The 18,025-nt window shown below is 44.8% G+C and overlaps 1 protein-coding gene across 1 annotated transcript; it reads left to right on the top strand.

The window, feature by feature from the left end:
• Positions 1-15,079: 15,079 nt before the first annotated feature.
• On the top strand, positions 15,080-18,025 carry IL20 (interleukin 20). Its single transcript, XM_004013961.5, has 5 exons — positions 15,080-15,235; positions 15,517-15,582; positions 15,693-15,845; positions 16,509-16,583; positions 17,948-18,025. The coding sequence occupies exons 1-5, from the start codon at positions 15,080-15,082 to the stop codon at positions 18,023-18,025; spliced, it is 528 nt and encodes a 175-aa protein (XP_004014010.3).

An 18,025-nucleotide genomic window follows, 5' to 3' on the forward strand; every position in this document is an offset into this window, starting at 1 on the left:
TTTTCCTGTGGTCATGTATGGATGTGAGAATTGGACTGTGAAGAAGGCTGAGCGCTGAAGAATTGATGCTTTTGAACTGTGGTGTTGGAGAAGACTCTTGAGAGTCCCTTGGACTGCAAGGAGATCCAACCAGTCCGTTCTGAAGGAGATCAGCCCTGGAATTTCTTTGGAAGGATTGATGCTAAAGCTGAAACTCCAGTACTTTGGCCACCTCATGTGAAGAGTTGACTCATTGGAAAAGACTCTGATGCTGGGAGGGTTTGTGGGAAGGAGGAGAAGGGGACGACCGAGGATGAGATGGCTGGATGGCATCACGGACTCGATGGATGTGAGTCTGAGTGCACTCCGGGAGTTGGTGATGGACAGGGAGGCCTGGCGTGCTGTGATTCATGGGGTCGCAAAGAGTCAGACAGGACTGAGCGACTGAACTGAACTGAACTGAACCCCCCTATATATCCCACCTGCTTACTTCACTTTGACTCTTTCACTTGCCTATCTGTCGTTGCTCTCCTTCCAGGCTTGAAGAACGTGTCCTGGCTCTTGTGTAGACCACAGGGGGCATGGCACAGAGTTGTGCTTCTGTTCCTTGGTGTTATTATTTATTAAGCACACAGCTGGTGCTTAATAAATGCCTGCTAAGGAACCAAGTATACAATTTTCTCCCAAACCATGGCCTCTGAGTCCTTGATTAGCTCCTAGGAGGCACCCTGGAGAAATCTGGGGCTCAGCTTCCACAGGTCAGGTGCAAGGGGAGGGAACACATAGCCTGCGGCAGGACCCTGTGGGTACTTTCTGTATGTGGCTTCACTTCCTTGTGTCTCAGATGGTAAAGACTCTGCCTGCAATGAGGGATACCTGGGTTCGATCCCTGGGTGGGGAAGAGAGACTGGAGAAGGGAATGGCAACCCACTCCAGTTTTCTTGCCTGGAGAATTCCATGGACAGAGGAGGCTGGCAGGCTACAGTCCATGGGGTCACAAAGAGTCAGACATGACTGAGCGACTAACACACTAAAGCTCAGAGGAATGGAGGAGGTTGTAGGTCTCATTCCCACGTGACCAGCAGAGGCATCTGAGACTCAGGGAGGTGGGAGGACTTGCTTGAGGTCACATCTGAGGGATGGCAGGTCCAGAAAGTGAACCCAGGTCTGATCTTCCTGGATCTGGTGCTCTCTCCCTTTGCTGCTGGGGAGGTTCATTTTGTTTGGACCAAGCTATCTAACCCAGAGCCCAAGTTGCTACACTGGCTGCCAGATCTTTAAACCCAGCTGTGTAAAAAGGAGCCTGGACTTGCCAGCAGCAAGCTTGTGAAGTTACACACACATTTATGGACCAACACGGAGCGAAGAAGCAGAGGCTGACTTCTGAAGGTGTTACACGATGTTCCTGGCACTGCTGAGTCTGGTCTCCTCCTGGAGGACACTCTAGCCTCCTTTCAACTTCCAGCGTGGGTTGCTGACAGCCACACATGCTCAGGGCAGCTGTCTTTTGGAACAATGAATTTGCTAGGAAGTTCAGCTGGTAAAGAACCCACCTGCAACACAGGGGACCCTGTTTCCATTTCTGGGTCAGCTCCGATCTGCTGGAGAAGGGATGGGCTACCCACTTCAGCATTCTTGGGCTTCCCTGGTGGCTCAGCTGGTAAAGAATCTCCCTGCAATGTGGGAGACCTGGGTTCAATCCCTAGATTGGGAAGATCCCCTGGAGAAGGGAATGGCTATCTACTCCACTATTCTTGTCTGGAGAATTTCATGGACAGAGAAGTCTGGTGGGCTACAGTCCATGGGGTAGCAAAGAGTCAGACACAACTGAATGACTTTCACACTTTTTTGTCCAAATGGATAAGAGGATTGGCTTTCATGTGAAATCCTGGTCCTGCTGCGTGATCTTGAACAGTTCACTTCACCTGTGCCCCCCTTTCCTCATGTGTGGGGATTGTAATAAGGATCCAAGATGCCATTTATAGTAGCTGTGAAGTTGGTGCTCACTAAAATGATGGTTGTTTCTATTCAGGCATTTTAGCTTTTTTAATCTCATTTCCCATGAAACACCATTGTCTTGGGAAATCTTTCTTCTTACATGTCATTTTTTTTTTTTTTCAAACTAGCAAGTATGACAAGGCAAAAGGCACTGGCCCAGGCCAGCTGTGCTGTCTTCTGTGTCTGTATTTCCAGGAAGCTCTCAGCTGAGCCCCTCATACAGGTGCTTGAAGATTTATCTGGCCAGCCAAGCCGGGTAGCCCTCCGGATTCTCCTGCTATTCAGACTGCCCCCTGCAGCCTCTCCTGCCCATGCCCTTTCTCTGATACAGACTCATCCCAGTGTGAAACTCTTGCCTTGACTCTCCTGAAGCTTGTTTACGCCTAACACAATCCTGGGTACATCCAACTCACTTGACGTCCTCTGCAGCTGTGAACAAATGCCCCTGCTCAGTGGCAGAAGCCAACTGATCATTCCTGGAGGTAGACTCAGGGGTCAGCATGTCATGTTTGGCCAAGGAGTTTCAGTTCAGTTTGGTTCAGTCATTCAGTCGTGTCTGACTCTTTGTGACCCCACGGACTGCAGCATGCCAGGCCTCCCTGTCCATCACCAACTCCCGGGGTTTACTCAAACTCACTTCCATTAAGTTGGTGATGCCATCCAACCATCTCATCCTCTGTCATCCCTTTCTCCTCTCACCTTCAATCTTTCCCAGCATCAGGGTCTTTTCAAATGAGTCAGTTCTTCACATCAGGTGGCCAAAGCACTGGAGTTTCAGCTTCAGTATCAGTCCTTCCAATGAATATTCAGGACTGATTTCCTTTAGGATGGACTGGGTGGATATCCTTACTATCTAAGGGACTCTCAAGGAGTTTGGGGGAGGATATATTCTTAAAAGTGCTTCCCAGGTAGCACTGGTGATAAAGAACCTGCCTGCCAATGCAGGAGACTTAAGAGACATGGGTTTAGTCCCTGGGAAGGGAAGATCCCCTAGAGGAGGTCATGGAAACCAACTCCAGTATTCTCGCCTGGAGAATACCATGGACAGAGGAGCCTGGCGGGTTATAGTCCATAGAGTTGCAGCGAATCATACACAGCTAAAGAGACTTGGCATGCATGCATATTCTTAAAAAGTTATTATGAGCTCTAGAGCTAGTCTGTACATTTGCAGCTCTGTTATGGAAACCTAGCCCAGTCTCAGGTCTCTGCGATGGAACCACTGTCAGTCAGGACTGAATATTGTGAAAGAGACCTCTTCTGCGTGGCCTTAAGGCTTGGTTCAGGCACTGGGACCAGGAGAGGTTTCAAAATCCAGCTTTCATACCCGGAGATAAGTTTATCTCAGCATGGCTTTGGTCTGGACGTCTGGTCACTTTCCTAGATACTCAAAGAAGACTCTGTGCCTCAGTTTCTTTATTTGGAAAATAAAGAGAATACTCATCCCTGCATTAAGGGTTGCCTAAAGATCAACTTCTCTGATAGCTCAGTTGGTAAAGAATCCACCTACAATGCAGGAAACCCCAGTTTGATCTGCGGGTTGGGAAGATCACCTGGAGAAGGGATAGGCTACCCACTTCAGTATTCTTGGGCTTCCCTTGTGGCTCAGCTGGTAAAGTATCTGCCTGCCATGTAGGAGACCTGGGTTCGATCCCTGGGTTAGGAAGGTCCCGTGCAGAAGGGAAAGGCTACCCACTCCAGTAGTCTGGCCTGGAGAATTCCATGGACTGTATAGTCTGTGGGGTTGTAAAGAGTCAGACATGACTGAACAACTTTCACTTCACTTGACTTCAAAGATCAAGTGAGTTAATATTTTATGAAACGTGTAGTGCCTGGCACACGGTGAGTGCCATAAACAAACAACAGAAGAGCCTGCAGCCACATCCTGTCGCTTTCCTACTCTAGCCCAGCCTAGACTTAACTTCCCGAGAACCACAGTCCCACCGCCAGGACAGAAATAGTCTTCCTCCTGCTCCTTCTTCACTCCCACCTCTCAACCACATTTGCGTTCTTGGGACCTAGAGTGATTTTCCAGTTCTTGACATGACAGAAATATCTTGGCACCCATCCCTCTCTAGATTAAGCTCCTCATGAATAGCTATTGTGTGAATGCTGCACTCAGTAAATATTTAGTTTTTGAATGAGCGAATTCAAAGGCATGCAGCAAAGGCAACTCCAGATGTCTAGGCAGCTCCTTCTTGGATTCTTGGAGGAAGCCTATGGCTTTGCCGTTTGGCTTTTAGAACATCTCTGGCTTTCTCTTATCTTCCAGTCAATGTCCCCGTCTCTAGCCCCTAGCAAGAAGAACTCTCTCTGGCCTCCCTGGCTTGGGTTTCAATTTTGCCCAATTGTTGTTTTACTCTCTTTATATCCTGAAGCCTGAAGTTTGGTGGCTTCCACTGCACTCCTGGGCCCTTAGGATATCATGCCAACTTGAACCCCAGCTTTCTAGGGAGCAATGTGATCCAGTAGCCCTGTGAGTGGGGAGAAAGAACCTTCTCTCCCTCACCTCCTCAATGCCTCTAAAACACCCCCCCCCCCACCTAACCCAAGAAGAACAGCTAAAGTCTTGATGAGATACCCCTGAGACAGGGTGCAGATGACATCCCTCAGTGGTCACCGTGGAGTAGTGGGATTACGTCCAGATGGCTAGAAGTGAAGTCTTTTGTGAGAGTTGCTGGCATCAGAGAGCTCACTCTCTTTGCAGGGAAACAGTGCATGATAAAGTGCTTTGAATTTAGTTAAGGAAGGACATCAATAAGCAATTTTGTTGAGTTCCTGGGATGTGTGTGATGATATCTAGATCCTGAGCAGCTTACCAAAAGAAAACAGTCACTTATTCTTTAGAAATGAAAAGTCTGAATCCAATATCCTCAGAATGTTGTTCACAGTTCATTGCATTTTGACTCTTTTCAATCTTTTTCAAAACCTACTGCCTTGCCCTACCCAACACCCACAGAAGTGCCATCCTCCAGGTACCACAGTGCTCTCTGGTCTCAGGGATTTTGTTGCAGCTTTTCCTGCTGTAAGGAGCAAGGGTCCTTCTGCTTCTGCCTCTGTCTCTCCACCCTCAAAGCTCATAAAATTATTAGTTCTTCAAATCGTCACTCAAACTGGACTTTCTCCAAGTAACCTTCCCTGATACACTTCTTAGCCCTTAGAAGTCATCCTGACACTCCCTTCTCCCTATGCCTGTGATGAACACAGACTTGGAATTGTTCCAGGAACGTCCTGATAACAAACATTCCCATCATCCTTATAACAGCCTCATTCTTCTCAAACTGCCTGTCACAATTGGGAAAGTATGGTTGTTATACCCACAGGCCTTTGCGTCTGCCATTAGAACAAAGACTCTTAACCTTTCGTGTGCCATGGGCCCCTTTGGCACATCAGTAAAGCCTATGGTTTTTAATAATGTTTCTAAATGCATAAAATATATAAAATTGAAAAGGAAAACAATCTTATTAATATACAGCTATCAAAATATGGAAATGACAATTAGTATTATATAATAAATGTGTTTCTCTATAATGCATTAACAAGATCTAGCAGTGGGCCTACAAATTATTGACATTTCTAAGCAGTGATGAGTGTTGAGATATCTAAAACAACCATAATGGGACACAGAATATCTGTGATTTCTATCAGCAACAAGGTTACAGGCACTGCTAATACCACTGTGGTCTATATTTGTTTCCTATCCTCTGAAATTAAAAAAAAAAAAAAAGTTAAATTTTGACTAGAGGTTAGTGAAAAGATAAGATGTGGCTTTTTCCCACTCTCCTTCTGCCAGATTAGGAACTTCTATATTAAAGCATCTCTTCCCCTCACCATGCCCTGAGGTCCCAGGAGAGGTCCCAAGAAATTAAGCCTGTTCCTGCTGGTATTCATGGGTCATCCAGCTCAGTGTCCACACAAGGAGAACTGCAGTTTGTTTTGGGAATTAAAAGGAAAAGAACTGAGGACATCCTTATCTCCTAGGTGAAAGAAAGTGAAAGTGAAGTCTCTCAGTCGTGTCCGACTCTTTTGCGACCCCATGAACTGTAGCCTCCTCCGTCCATGGGATTCTCCTGATGAGGAAACTTAATTCAAGCTCCTGTCTGGATTTCTGTTCCCAGACTGGGTGTCTAGGAGAGGGTTTTCGCAGTGGCTCCCACTTTATAGACAGGAGGGGGAGGGGTTAGCCAACTTTGGGGGACTCAGATACGTCAGAGGAAATGTCAGGAGAAAGGCTGGCAGCAAGTCGGGCTGGTTGGACAGACACGATGGAAAAAAGTAGGAAAGGGAAATGACGTCACTCACCCTGTCGGCTTTGAGGACCCGGAACTGACAATGCAGCTTCGCAGGGAGTCCCAGCAACTCCGCCCACCCCCACCCAGCAGGGAGGCAGCCGAGGCCGCAGGCGCAGGCGGGGCCAAGCTTCTCTGCCGCAGGCCCGAGAATGAGAAAGGCGTCCACCTGCCCACCCAGGGAGCTGAGTCTTCCTTCAGCAGAACCCTAACTGCTACGTGTTTCCCTGACAAGTGATACATCGGGCAGGAAGCCCAGATGCCAGCAAGTGTGATGTCATCACACACAGGGAAAACCCTGAACTGTCAACTCAGGACTTGCCGTGGGAGAAAAGGAGTCGCTGGGTTTCCTTTTATGGTTTTTTAGAAAATTGTTTCCTGCCCAAAAATGGCTTGGTTAAGAAGCCGGGTTTATTTCAAAAGAAAGCATTCTTTGTGTCCCTCCTCTGCCCCGGGCACCGATCTTGCGCTAAACCGCAGTTCTGAGACTCCTGAAAGTTAGCTTGGTGTGCTCAAGAAATGTACCCCCGTTTCTCTGCCAAGTCACACCATCCCCATCCATTCCAGCTGAGCCCTGACAGTGCGCTCTGCATGGCGGGGCCCTTGAAAATCTCCTGGTTAGTGCAGAGCTGTTACCGTGTCTCTCACTCTAAGACTCTTCATGGCTCCCTCTTGCCTCAGGGCAAAAACAAAGAATTATAGAATCAAAAGGCCCAGCTGAAAGAGACTTAAGAAATCATTACTGCACAACTCACAGATGAGGAAACACGTTCAGAGAAGGGAAGTGATTTCCCCAAGACCACACAGTGGGATGAGGCTGAGGCTAGAGCTACAACTTTGGCTTCTAGACTTCCAGTTCAAATTGAAATCCTTGGCAGGATATTTGTGCTCCTTAATGATGCGGCCTGGTAGCTGCAGTCCATGGGATCGCTAGGAGTCGGACAGGACTCCGAGACTTCACTTTCACTTTTCACTTTCATGCACTGGAGAAAGAAATGGCAACCCACTCCAATACTCTTGCCTGGAGAGGCCCAGGGACAGAGGGGCCTGGTGGGCTGCCGCCTATGGGATCGCACAGAGTTGGACATGACTGAAGCGACTTAGCAGCAGCAGCAGCAATGATGCGGCCGTATTTCCAACTTAGGTCTGCCACTGCTGGTTCACCTGCCTGTCCTCAAACACCTTGTCAGCTCTGCCGTCCCAGTCATCTCTGTGCTGGATGCCCTATTCCTCCTCCTCGTCCATTTAAAGGGTCAGCTCAAACCTTCCACTGTGTGAGCCTCTCTCCTCTGTTTTCCTCAGCTCCTACCCTCTACTCACTGAGTTCAGTTCAGTTCAGTCTCTCAGTCGTGTCCGACTCTGGGCCAGGCCTCCCTGTCTGTCACCAACTCCCAGAGTTTACTGAAACTCATGTCCATTGAATTGCTGATGCCATCCAACCATCTCATCCTCTGTTGTCCCCTTCTCCTCCTGCCTGAAATCTTTCCCAGCAGAAAGTGTTGATTTTCTCTGTGTTCTGTAAGCAGGTGCCATGTCCCCCCAGAGGGGCTATAAAGCAGCCAAGGGCGTGAGACCTCCTGAGGCATCACCAATATTCATAGCATTCAGCAGTGTCTTGCAGATTGAAGTCATTTAGTTAGTACATGTTTATGGAAACAATAATTTAAAATCTATTCTATTATATACAAACAGTAATCAAAATCTACTCTTGTTTTTTTATGATTTGCATAACTATGCATATATTTTAAAACTTCCTGGCAAATCAATGAGCCAGACAGGCAAGATAGGTTTTATTCTCCATTTTACTGATGAATCAATAAAATTTCAGGTGAATTAATTTACATTTCAGGTGAATGCCTGAAATGTAAGGACTGGTCATGGGTCATCCAAGGTCACCCTGACAGTTGTTGGTGAGAAAGTAAGTGTTAGAAGTCTCCTGGTTCTCAATCCCATTTAGGCCAATCAACACCCTCTACATTCTTTCCATAGAAAACTTATTTCTTCTGCCAGAATTGTGATAGGAAAGCTTCTCCCATTTTCAAGGGATGCTACCTACTGTTCACAATGGGTTAAAAGTGTTATTTATTGGAAAGAATACTTGATTGATTCCAATGCTTAAATCTTTTACCAGCTAAGTGACCTTGGGCAAGTTACTTAATCACTCTGAACCATAGTTTCTCCATTTGTGGAATGAAGGAATTGGACTAGATGCACTTGAAATCGCTTTTAGCTCTAATACTCTAGGAGTGATATTGTGGCAGGGGTCCCCCTGGGCTCCCCCCAAATTAAATGATGAAATGCTTGCATTACAGGCAGGATTATATCAGCAGGCAGGGGTCAGCTTGCAAAGGGAAGAGACAATAAAACCCTACTTCACTTTTGTCCAACTTTGTAGTAATTTTTGTTACAACTTGAGTAGGTCATGTTACAGAAGGTGTGGGAATAATTTGCAATTATTTCCAGCAATTATTTGCAATACTGAATCAACATATTCTTAGAATGGTATGATTAAAAATAAATGCTACAAGAAAAGCTGAGTTTCATTATATTGGGAAGTTTGAAAACCTTCTGATTTCAGGACTTGAGAGTGAGTTGCAACAGTTCCTTGCTTGCTTCACAAACTCAGTAATGACACCCATCCTGTTTATTGCCTATGAAATGGGTCCTTAAGCAGCTGGCATTGCCTATGATAGAATGGAATTATCCTAGTGATTCAGGAATCCTGGGAGGGATGATGGGGAGTGCTGCTGCTGCTGCTGCTGCTAAGTTGCTTCAGTCGTGTCTGACTCTGTGCGACCCCAGAGGCGGCAGCCCATCAAGCTCCACTGTCCCTGAGATTATCCAGGCAAGAACACTGGAGTGGGCTGCCATTTCCTTCTCCAATGCATGAAAGTGAAAAGTGAAAGTGAAGTCGCTCAGTTGTGTCAGACTCTTAGTGACCCCACGGACTGCTGCCTACCAGGCTCCTCTGTCCATGGGATTTTCCAGGCAAGAGTACTAGAGTGAGAAAAATTGTTTTTATGGATTGTTCTCAGACAGATAAGATGGGTGGTCTGTTCTTCCAACTGGACATCGTGTCAGGTCTCTTCCTTGTACACGGGGCCAGAAGTAGGACTGGGGATCCTGCCCCCTGACACGTTCCCACCACCTTTCTGGAGCCCCTTGTCCCTAAGAACACACAATTTAATGCAAAGAGTAATAAATTCCAACTAGGTCAATGTCTCCATCCTGTCACCAGCTGTCTCCTTCATCTCCATGTTGACTCCCTGGGCCTTAGTATCCTCACATCAGTAATAACAGTAGAAAAAGATGCTTTTTGAGTAAGTCCTGCCATTTACTGGCTGGGGGAACTTGGGAAAACCACTCAACTTCTAAGCTTAAGTTTCTTCCTCAGAAAGTTGAGTTATAAGACCTACCTCAAAGAGATAATAATTTATTCAACCCACATTTATTAAATGCTTACTATGAACTGGGACCTATTCTAGGCATTTGTAATACAGCAGTCGACAAGGCAGACAAAATTCTTACCCTCAAAAAGCTTATATTTCTTTTAATGGAATTTTATGAGAATTACATGAGACTCAGTTTACATGTATTAGTTTATACATACTACATATTATATACTATGATTATAATGTCTACAGTACTTAATATGTCAGTCCAGGTACTAGGCTTAGGATACTTTATATATATTATCATTATAATAATAATTATTTGATCGAATCATTTGACAAGGCCCATATCAGACCAGTCTTTTTTTATTTTTAATTTTTTTTTATTGCCATATAGTTGGTTCACAATATTGTGTTGGTTTCTGGTATACAGCGAAGCGATTCAGTATATTCCCTCTTCCCCCCTTGACAACCAAGTCTGTTCTCTCTGTGAGTCTGTTTTAGTTTCATAGATAAGTTCATTTGTAATATCAGACCATCTTGACCTACACAGATGGAAATTGCATATGATTCAGCCTAGCCCAATTTTTACTATCCTTGACTCCCCCGTGCCCTAAACTATACATTTAATCAGCCTCCAAATTTAAAAAAAAAAAGTATTCAAATTCCCTCAAGTCCATCCACATCTCTCTGTGCTGCTGCTACTGGTTGAAGCCACACTGAAATCTCTCTGGGAGCACGTCAATGGCTGCATTCCTTGCCTCCAGTTCCTCCCTGAAGGCGATTTTCCAGTGTCTCTCTAATTGAATTGCTCCTTGCTGAAAGCCCTCGTAACACCTTGCTTTTGGATAAAGTCCCAACTCCTTCACATAACTAATTTTGCTTCGACCCTCCAACTAGCTCATTTTTCATTCTTGTGTCCCCATCCTCCTCTCTCAGTCTAGTTTTAGGCTCTTTGGTAATTACTGATTAATTTGTAAGTCTCCATTTTCAGGTTCAGCTAAGCCTGAGATCCTGTGGTTTTAGGCTACAGAATAAAGAAGGAAAAACTTGAAATCAATGTGTTAATTCAATAGTCACCAAGTTCCTTGGGCTATACAATAGGCACCTTTGCTGAGCGCTTTCCAGGAACCACTGGGTATTGGGACCATGAAGTTGAACAAGGTGCTCTCAAGCTAGTGGGAGATACAAATATATAACCAAAAAAGTGAATTCACTGTGCTAACTACAAAAGAGCTATACAAAACAAAGGTAAGCTCCGCAGGTGGGAAGAAGGGATACATTTTGCCTTGGTAAGTGGTGGTGTAGACTGAGAAAAAGGTTAGGGTGAGGCAGAGGAAGTTTTTTTTTAATAGCAGGTAAATTGAATTGGTGTTTGTGCAGAGTGCAGAATGGGATCTATTCATTAGATTTTTAAAAGAATAACATATTCTGATATAGGAAAAGGACAGACTTCATTATTAAAGTCAGTTGAGATTGCACGTGAATAACTAAGTTGACTTAATCATTACAGGTAACTTAGAACAAAACAGTTGGGTTCTTCATGGTTAATGAAAAGGAATTGACTGATGGGAGGACAGCTTATATTTACTGAATGTCTTGTTAGACCATGTTTCTCAATTTTACTTCAATCACAGTTATGGATGAGAAATTGTTTACTTAGCAACAAGGATGGAAAAACAGGCATAAACTCAAGAGATATTTAGATATTCACACATGTTTTCAACATTTATCAAGCCTTATAATGAAAAGTTATAGTCTCCATTTTCAAAGAACTTTAGGAAGACATTAAAAGGAGTGTTCTGATCAAAGATAGATGAGCCAAGCATCATAGTGACATTGAATGTCAGAATTGGAAAAGGTCTTATACATTATCTATTCTATTGCTCCCATTTTACAAACTGAAATCCAGAAAGACAAAACAACATGCCAGTCTTCCTGTTAACTATGGAATCTCTGGACTCAAATACAGTATTTCAGAGTCTTAGATATTGAATAGGAAAAAAAGTTGCAAAGGAATACATTATACTTTCTACCATTTTGAGAGTTTTCAAAGCATTGTTGGAGGGTTAATCTCAGGTGCCTTAATTTAATTTTGCCTAGAGGTGTGGTCCTGCCTGATGGATTAGTCCTTGTCACAGAGGGCAACATTAGATTCTCACATGCCAAAGAAAAATCTGCTATTGGAAATCAGAGAAGAGAGAGATTGCTTTGGGCCAAAGTAGTTTAGGAATAAAGCATTGGGGGCCACTCTTCAGTGATGAATGGAGGGAAAATAGGGTAGCCATTTTTGAAGAGAAGTGGTGGGAAAAGCAAGGGCAACAGAAAATAGGGGAGTGAGTCTACGGTGTTTGGGTTAGGGAGCAACCTGGTTAGGGCGCCTGGGTGTAGAGGAGGGGAAAGCACCTCTTGGAATTCTCTTTCAGTTCTGTAATTCAGGTATCTTTTCTGTCCTGATTACCATTTTACCTTCCTTTTGGGAGGCAAACAGAAAGAGGTTTCCTTTAACTAATAACTATAACAAGTAATCCCCAAGAAGTGCTTCTTCGTGGAGGAAGGTGTTGAGGTAATCCAGCCTGCAATTAAACTGCCTCAGGCTGGGAGGAAGTACACTGTCACCAGAGAAATTCCAAGGGAGTTTTAGCCCTCACCTGCTGGAGCTGACTTCCTTCATGTGACTTACAGATACAGAATCGGAAGCCTCTTAGTTTGAGACAGACTCCTAGGAGACTGCAGACAGCAGCCCTTCCTGAACTCCGGTAAGAGGGCGCCCTCTCTCTACACAATTCACATGGTTCCGGAGGTAAGTCCAGTTCTCCCAATCATCTCCCCAGGTGTGTCCAGGGCCATGTCTAAAGGAGCCCTTTTCATTAGGACAAAATATCCTGGAGGATAAAGAGTTGTCACGTTTATCTTCGTACTCCAGTATCTAGTATGACATTCAAGATAGTGGGTACTTAATACATGCTGATCAAATTGTTGAATTGAATATATATTTACCACACACCTACTACGATCAAGGCAACTAACATCATTCTCTATTTGAATGATTTGGTTCAAATCTTTTTGAAAAGAATTGATCACTCACTAGGTGCTATGTCCACAAATCATGCATCATTTGTTTAAATGTCTAAACAAATTTCTGAGGTAAATTGAATTATCACTATTTGGGGGCTAAGAAAAGAAAACTCAAAGAGGTGAGTTAACTAGTCCAAGGTCACATAGATGGAGAGGGAGTAACTCCCAGATTTGCCTGTGACATTTCCAGTGAAAGCCCGATGTCCTGGACGCCCCTCAGTCTTGGGAAAACTGGGATAACCTACATCGATGGAGATTTGTAGAGCACACATTTGGACTGTTTCTAACCCAGAGTTCTCGTTGATACTTTGGGGTTTAGTTTATCCCCTTTTCCTGTATGTGGCAGTATCCCAAGTGAATGTGACGTAAATTATACCAAGCCTATTGCTTGGCAAATAGGAGAATATCAGTAAGCAGTAATGATTATTAGTGCTGTGCCAAGCCACACTGGAGCCTAATGTAAAGGGGAAAGATGTACATCCCTAAACATATACTTTTATTATTTTGTGTATGTTATTTTTTCAAGATATTAAGGTAGTGGAAAATTATTGAAAATTTGAAAAGTAATTGTATTACAACTCACATTATTTTTAAGCTTAAATATGTTATTTATGTCCCAAACACAATTTATTATAATTTTACTTTTCTGATTTTAAGGGAAGAAACTCATCACTGATATTTTCATCATATATTTCTGGGAAAAATTAATCACCATTGATACACAGAAACATATTTACAGATATAGATACATAGATAGATATAGATGGATGATAAACATATATAAATGGCTCGATAGATCATATATAGATAGATATGAGTGCTTCCCTGTTTAGCTCAGCTGGTAAAGAATTCATCTGCAATGCAGGAGACCCCAGTTCAATTCCTGGGTCGGGAAGATCCCCTGGAGATGGGGTAGGCTATACCTCCTCCAGTATTCTTGAGCTTCACTGGTGGCTCCGTCAGTAAAGAATCTGCCTGTGACGCAGGAGGCCTTGGTTTGATCCCTGGGTTGGAAAGATGCCCTGGAGGAGGGCATGGCAACCCACTCCAGTATTCTTGCCTGGAGAATCCCCATGGACAGAGGAGCCTAGTGAGCTACAGTCCATCGGGTTGCAAAGAGTCAGACGTGCCTGAGACGAAGCACGGCACAGACAGGTATTAGTACTCATTTCCCCTGTTGTCCTGGATTCCAACATGGCTCGGCATGGCACTGTCAGATTCTGTCTTTATTTAAATTGTCGATCTTTGTTCACCATGGATTTTTTTTCATTAATTTTGCTACTGCATTAAAACATTCTGTATCTTGATCAAAGAGACTTTTGCCCCCTCAAGTTTTGTGCCTGAGATGAGTGCTTCACTCTCCTCTTCCTAATCTCAGCCCATTATTATTTTATCTTAACACTCAGCAAGTAAATGCCCAGAGCAAGCTTCACCCAAAGAAGAAATGAGTTCCTTGCCGCCTTTTCCCTCTTTCTCTTGGGAACGCTTTCTTGATCTTGAACCTGAGTTACAAGGTTAGGAAAGCTTATACTCTTGGATTAGCCCCAGGTGTGCCTGACTACAGTCTTCCTACAGAGGGCACAGTGGAGTCCAGCCACCCTGGGAGGGTGGAGATGTGTTAGGTGGAATTAGGCTGATTGCCCATCAGAACTTGTCTTTCCCTGGTGGGATTATTATGAAATCATTGACTTTCTACCTGGCTTCTAGGCTGAAATAAATCTACCATCCCCAAACAATCAACTTGATCTCAGATAAATGTCCAGTAGAGCTAAATTTCTCTGCCCTGGGGACGGCCATAACACTCCAGACAATTTCCCTCAAATGCTTTTGGTGGCTCAGCAACAGCTTCTATGTGGTTGTTTTCCCCCAGTTCCTCTGTAGATCTAAGGGGAGGAGAAGGGTGAGTTACACTGGCATTCTGGAAATGAAGACTATATACGTCAATTCGCCAAAACAAGTTTTGACATTATCCCTGAGATGTCATCCTATGTCTACTCACTGAAAGTGCCTGCTGCCCCAGGCTTTACCTGCTGGGCGATGACGATGGGGCTGGGAGGGGAACAAAATAAAGGAACCAGGACCTGTAGCACCAACCCATAAGCAGGCTCTGAACAGGCACCTGAAGGCGTCTCTTCTGGGAGGCTCACAGTCTTAGTAAGTTGAATGAATGGGCCAGACCATCTGAAGTCAGATGAAGCTATTAAGTTTCTCAAGGGGCATGGGGGATAGGAGAGAGAAGTCCTCAGTGGTGGCATTGGCTTATTAAGGGATGGGATGGGGAAATCGGTAAGTCACGCTCTTCCCTTTGAATTCTTAGCTCCTGTGGTCTCCAGATTCTGGCACAAGATGAGAGGTTCTGGTCTTCCCCTCTGCCTTCTTTCTGTGTTTTATCTCTTCTGGACACCTTCTGCTGGGCTGAAAACACTGCATTTGGGAAGCTGTGTGATCACCACTAATCTTCAGGGAATTCGAAGTGGATTTTCAGAGATTCGGGACAGTGTGGTATGTGAGGGAGGCACCCTACCCTTCATCTTGCGACTGCCTCCCCACTTTTCTACTTGTTTTTATCTGTCCTCCAGCAGGGTGGTTACGAAAAGAAGCAGGTTGGGGGCTCCTTACCAGCAGGATATGTTCCCAGGAAATATCTACAGTTCATAATGTAAAAGTGTTTTTGGAGAGGCACTCTGCCCACTGGGCCATGGCATGGAGTGGATGTCTTGATGTCTAGGATCCTGGCGGGAGTCACTGACTTGTACTTTCTTACCTTGCCCTTTTCTGTTTAGCAAGCAAAAGATGAAATCATTGACATCAGAATCTTGAGGAAGACTCAGTTTTTGCAAGGCACAAAGGTATGTGTTTGGTCCATATGAATTCTGGGAGGAAATATGAGTTGGGGACATCTTCATTGACCTTGTCCCTGGACACCCTGCCCTTACCAACACACCAGTCTTCTTTGTAGCCTGCAGATCAGTGCTGCCTCCTCCATCATATACTGAGACTTTACCTGGACAGGGTATTCAAAAACTATCAACCCCCTGACCACCATATCTTTCGGAAGGTCAGCCGTCTTGCCAACTCTCTTCTCACCATCAAGAAGGACCTCCAGCTCTGTGTGAGTATGGGTCTTGGGTAAAAGGATCCACCTCAGCACATAACTTAGCAATCAGGCTCATCTTAGACCCATTTAATGGATGGAAAAACTGAGTTCGAGAGTTCTAAAATAATCTGTGTTGAGCTATGTGACTAGGTAATAAGAACTCAGTTATATTGACTTTTGGATACATGTTCTATGCAAAATGTCTAAAGAACTATAAAGTGCTGGCTCTTTGATGTCACTGATAATCATCACTATATGTGAATGAAGTTATGGTTCTTCTGTGAGTTATCCTATGATGTTTCAGGGCATCCTGAGTCCAGGCAGATAATTAGCAGACCACCAGATTCAATCTCAAGATAGGACCTCAGAATCCAATTTGCTCTTCCCATGATGCTCTCTGGGAGGGAACTAGATTAGAACAGGGGTGCAGGCTGGAAGGGATATGGCGCTCACAAACTCCTTCAACGCTGCCTGTTTCTGAACAGAAGCAATGAGCTCTATATTTGAGCCTAAAATGCTGGCTTCCTTTTCTAGCTGATGTACACTTTAGTGATCCCAAATAAAGAGATATGAAAAGATTTCTATAGGTGGAAAGAGCAGAACTCCTACCTACTTCATGTCAATGGCAGAAAATTGCAATCTTTAATAACATCTCTCATTCTTTGGTATTCTTTTCAGCATGCCCATATGTCATGCCCTTGTGGGGAAGAAGCAAAGGAGAAATACAGCCAGATTCTGAGTCATTTCGAAGAGGTATATGCAATTTTGGCCTTGGTTGGGATGAGTGTGTTTTTAGAACTGAGATCATAGATGGGTGGGATGGATATTCATACTCAAAGAAATCCTATAGCCCTCAGGTTAGTGGCCCTCTGAGCGCATGTAGACTATCCATCTGCAGGCTTTAGAAGGGTGCTGTTTCTGGAAGACACTCTGGGAATCAAGAAGGAATAGCTGTGATTCCATCAAGTCACCCGAGACACCTGGACCTTCCAGTTGCACAGATAAGAGGCATTAGTTTTCCACATTCACACACATACGTGTGCACGCTAAGTCGCTTCAGTCGTGTCTGACTCTTTGCAACCCTGTGGACTGCAGCTCACCAGGCTCCTCTGTCCATGGGATTCTCCAGGCAAGAATACCTGAGTGGGTTGCCAAGCCCTCCTCCAGGGGGTCTTCCTGACCCAGGGATGGAACCCTCATCTCCTGTGTCTCCTGCATTGCAGGCAGAATCTTTACTGCCGGGCCACCGGGGAAGCCTTCACACACATATACATACCTTCAAAAACAGGCATTCGCCATTTCACACATGCCTTTGCCATGCTCTTTCTCACCTCAAAGCCTTCGAACCTCTGTCAGGAAGACTGGAGTTTGCTTGCTGCACGCTCTGCTCATCCTTTAAGATGCAGCCTAGGCATCACTTCCGGGAAGGCACTGGCTACTTCTCTGAGACTTAAGTGCCTCTCTGTTGTCCTGAGGGGACCCCGGCAGTTATTCACCACACGGCATTTTAATTGCCTGCTTCTGCTTGTCTCCTTTACATGACTGTAAATTCCCTGTGGGTAGTGATGGTGTCATTTATCCCTGAATCCCTAGCCAGTCCAGTGCTTAGTACAGTAAATATTTGTTCAGTGCGAGGATGCACAGTAGGCAATCCCTACACACACAAACACACACACACACAGAAACACATATCTTTCTTTTAAAAGCAGCTTTACTCTCTGTGTTTCAAGAAGCTTGGGTTGTAGTCCCAATTCTGCTACTCTTCTGGACCTTAGTTTTCCTATGTAAGACTAGTGTGACTGCTGCTGCTGCTGCTAAGTCGCTTCAGTCGTGTCCGACTTTTAGCGACCCCCATAGACAGGCTCTGCGGTCCATGGCATTTTCCAGGCAAGGGTACTGGAATGGGTTGCCATTGCCTTCTCTGCGAGTGTGACTAGACTCCCTGATTTTCCCTCTTGTGAGATGTTGAGGTTCCATAATGTCTTTCAAGCTCTTCATTTTGAAAATATCCTCCATTTATAATCCCTGACAGACCTACCAGTGAAAGGAGAGGATTAAACTTGGAGCCCATGTTGTCTCTTTATGAGTTGCTCACCTCTTTACTTTGTGTCTTCCAGCTTCCGCCTCAGGCAGCGGTGGTGAAGGCTTTGGGGGAGCTAGACATTCTCTTGCGATGGATGGAAGAGGTGGACTAG

This window comes from Ovis aries, chromosome 12, assembly GCF_016772045.2.
Source record: "Ovis aries strain OAR_USU_Benz2616 breed Rambouillet chromosome 12, ARS-UI_Ramb_v3.0, whole genome shotgun sequence".
In the NCBI taxonomy this organism is placed as follows: domain Eukaryota; kingdom Metazoa; phylum Chordata; class Mammalia; order Artiodactyla; family Bovidae; genus Ovis; species Ovis aries.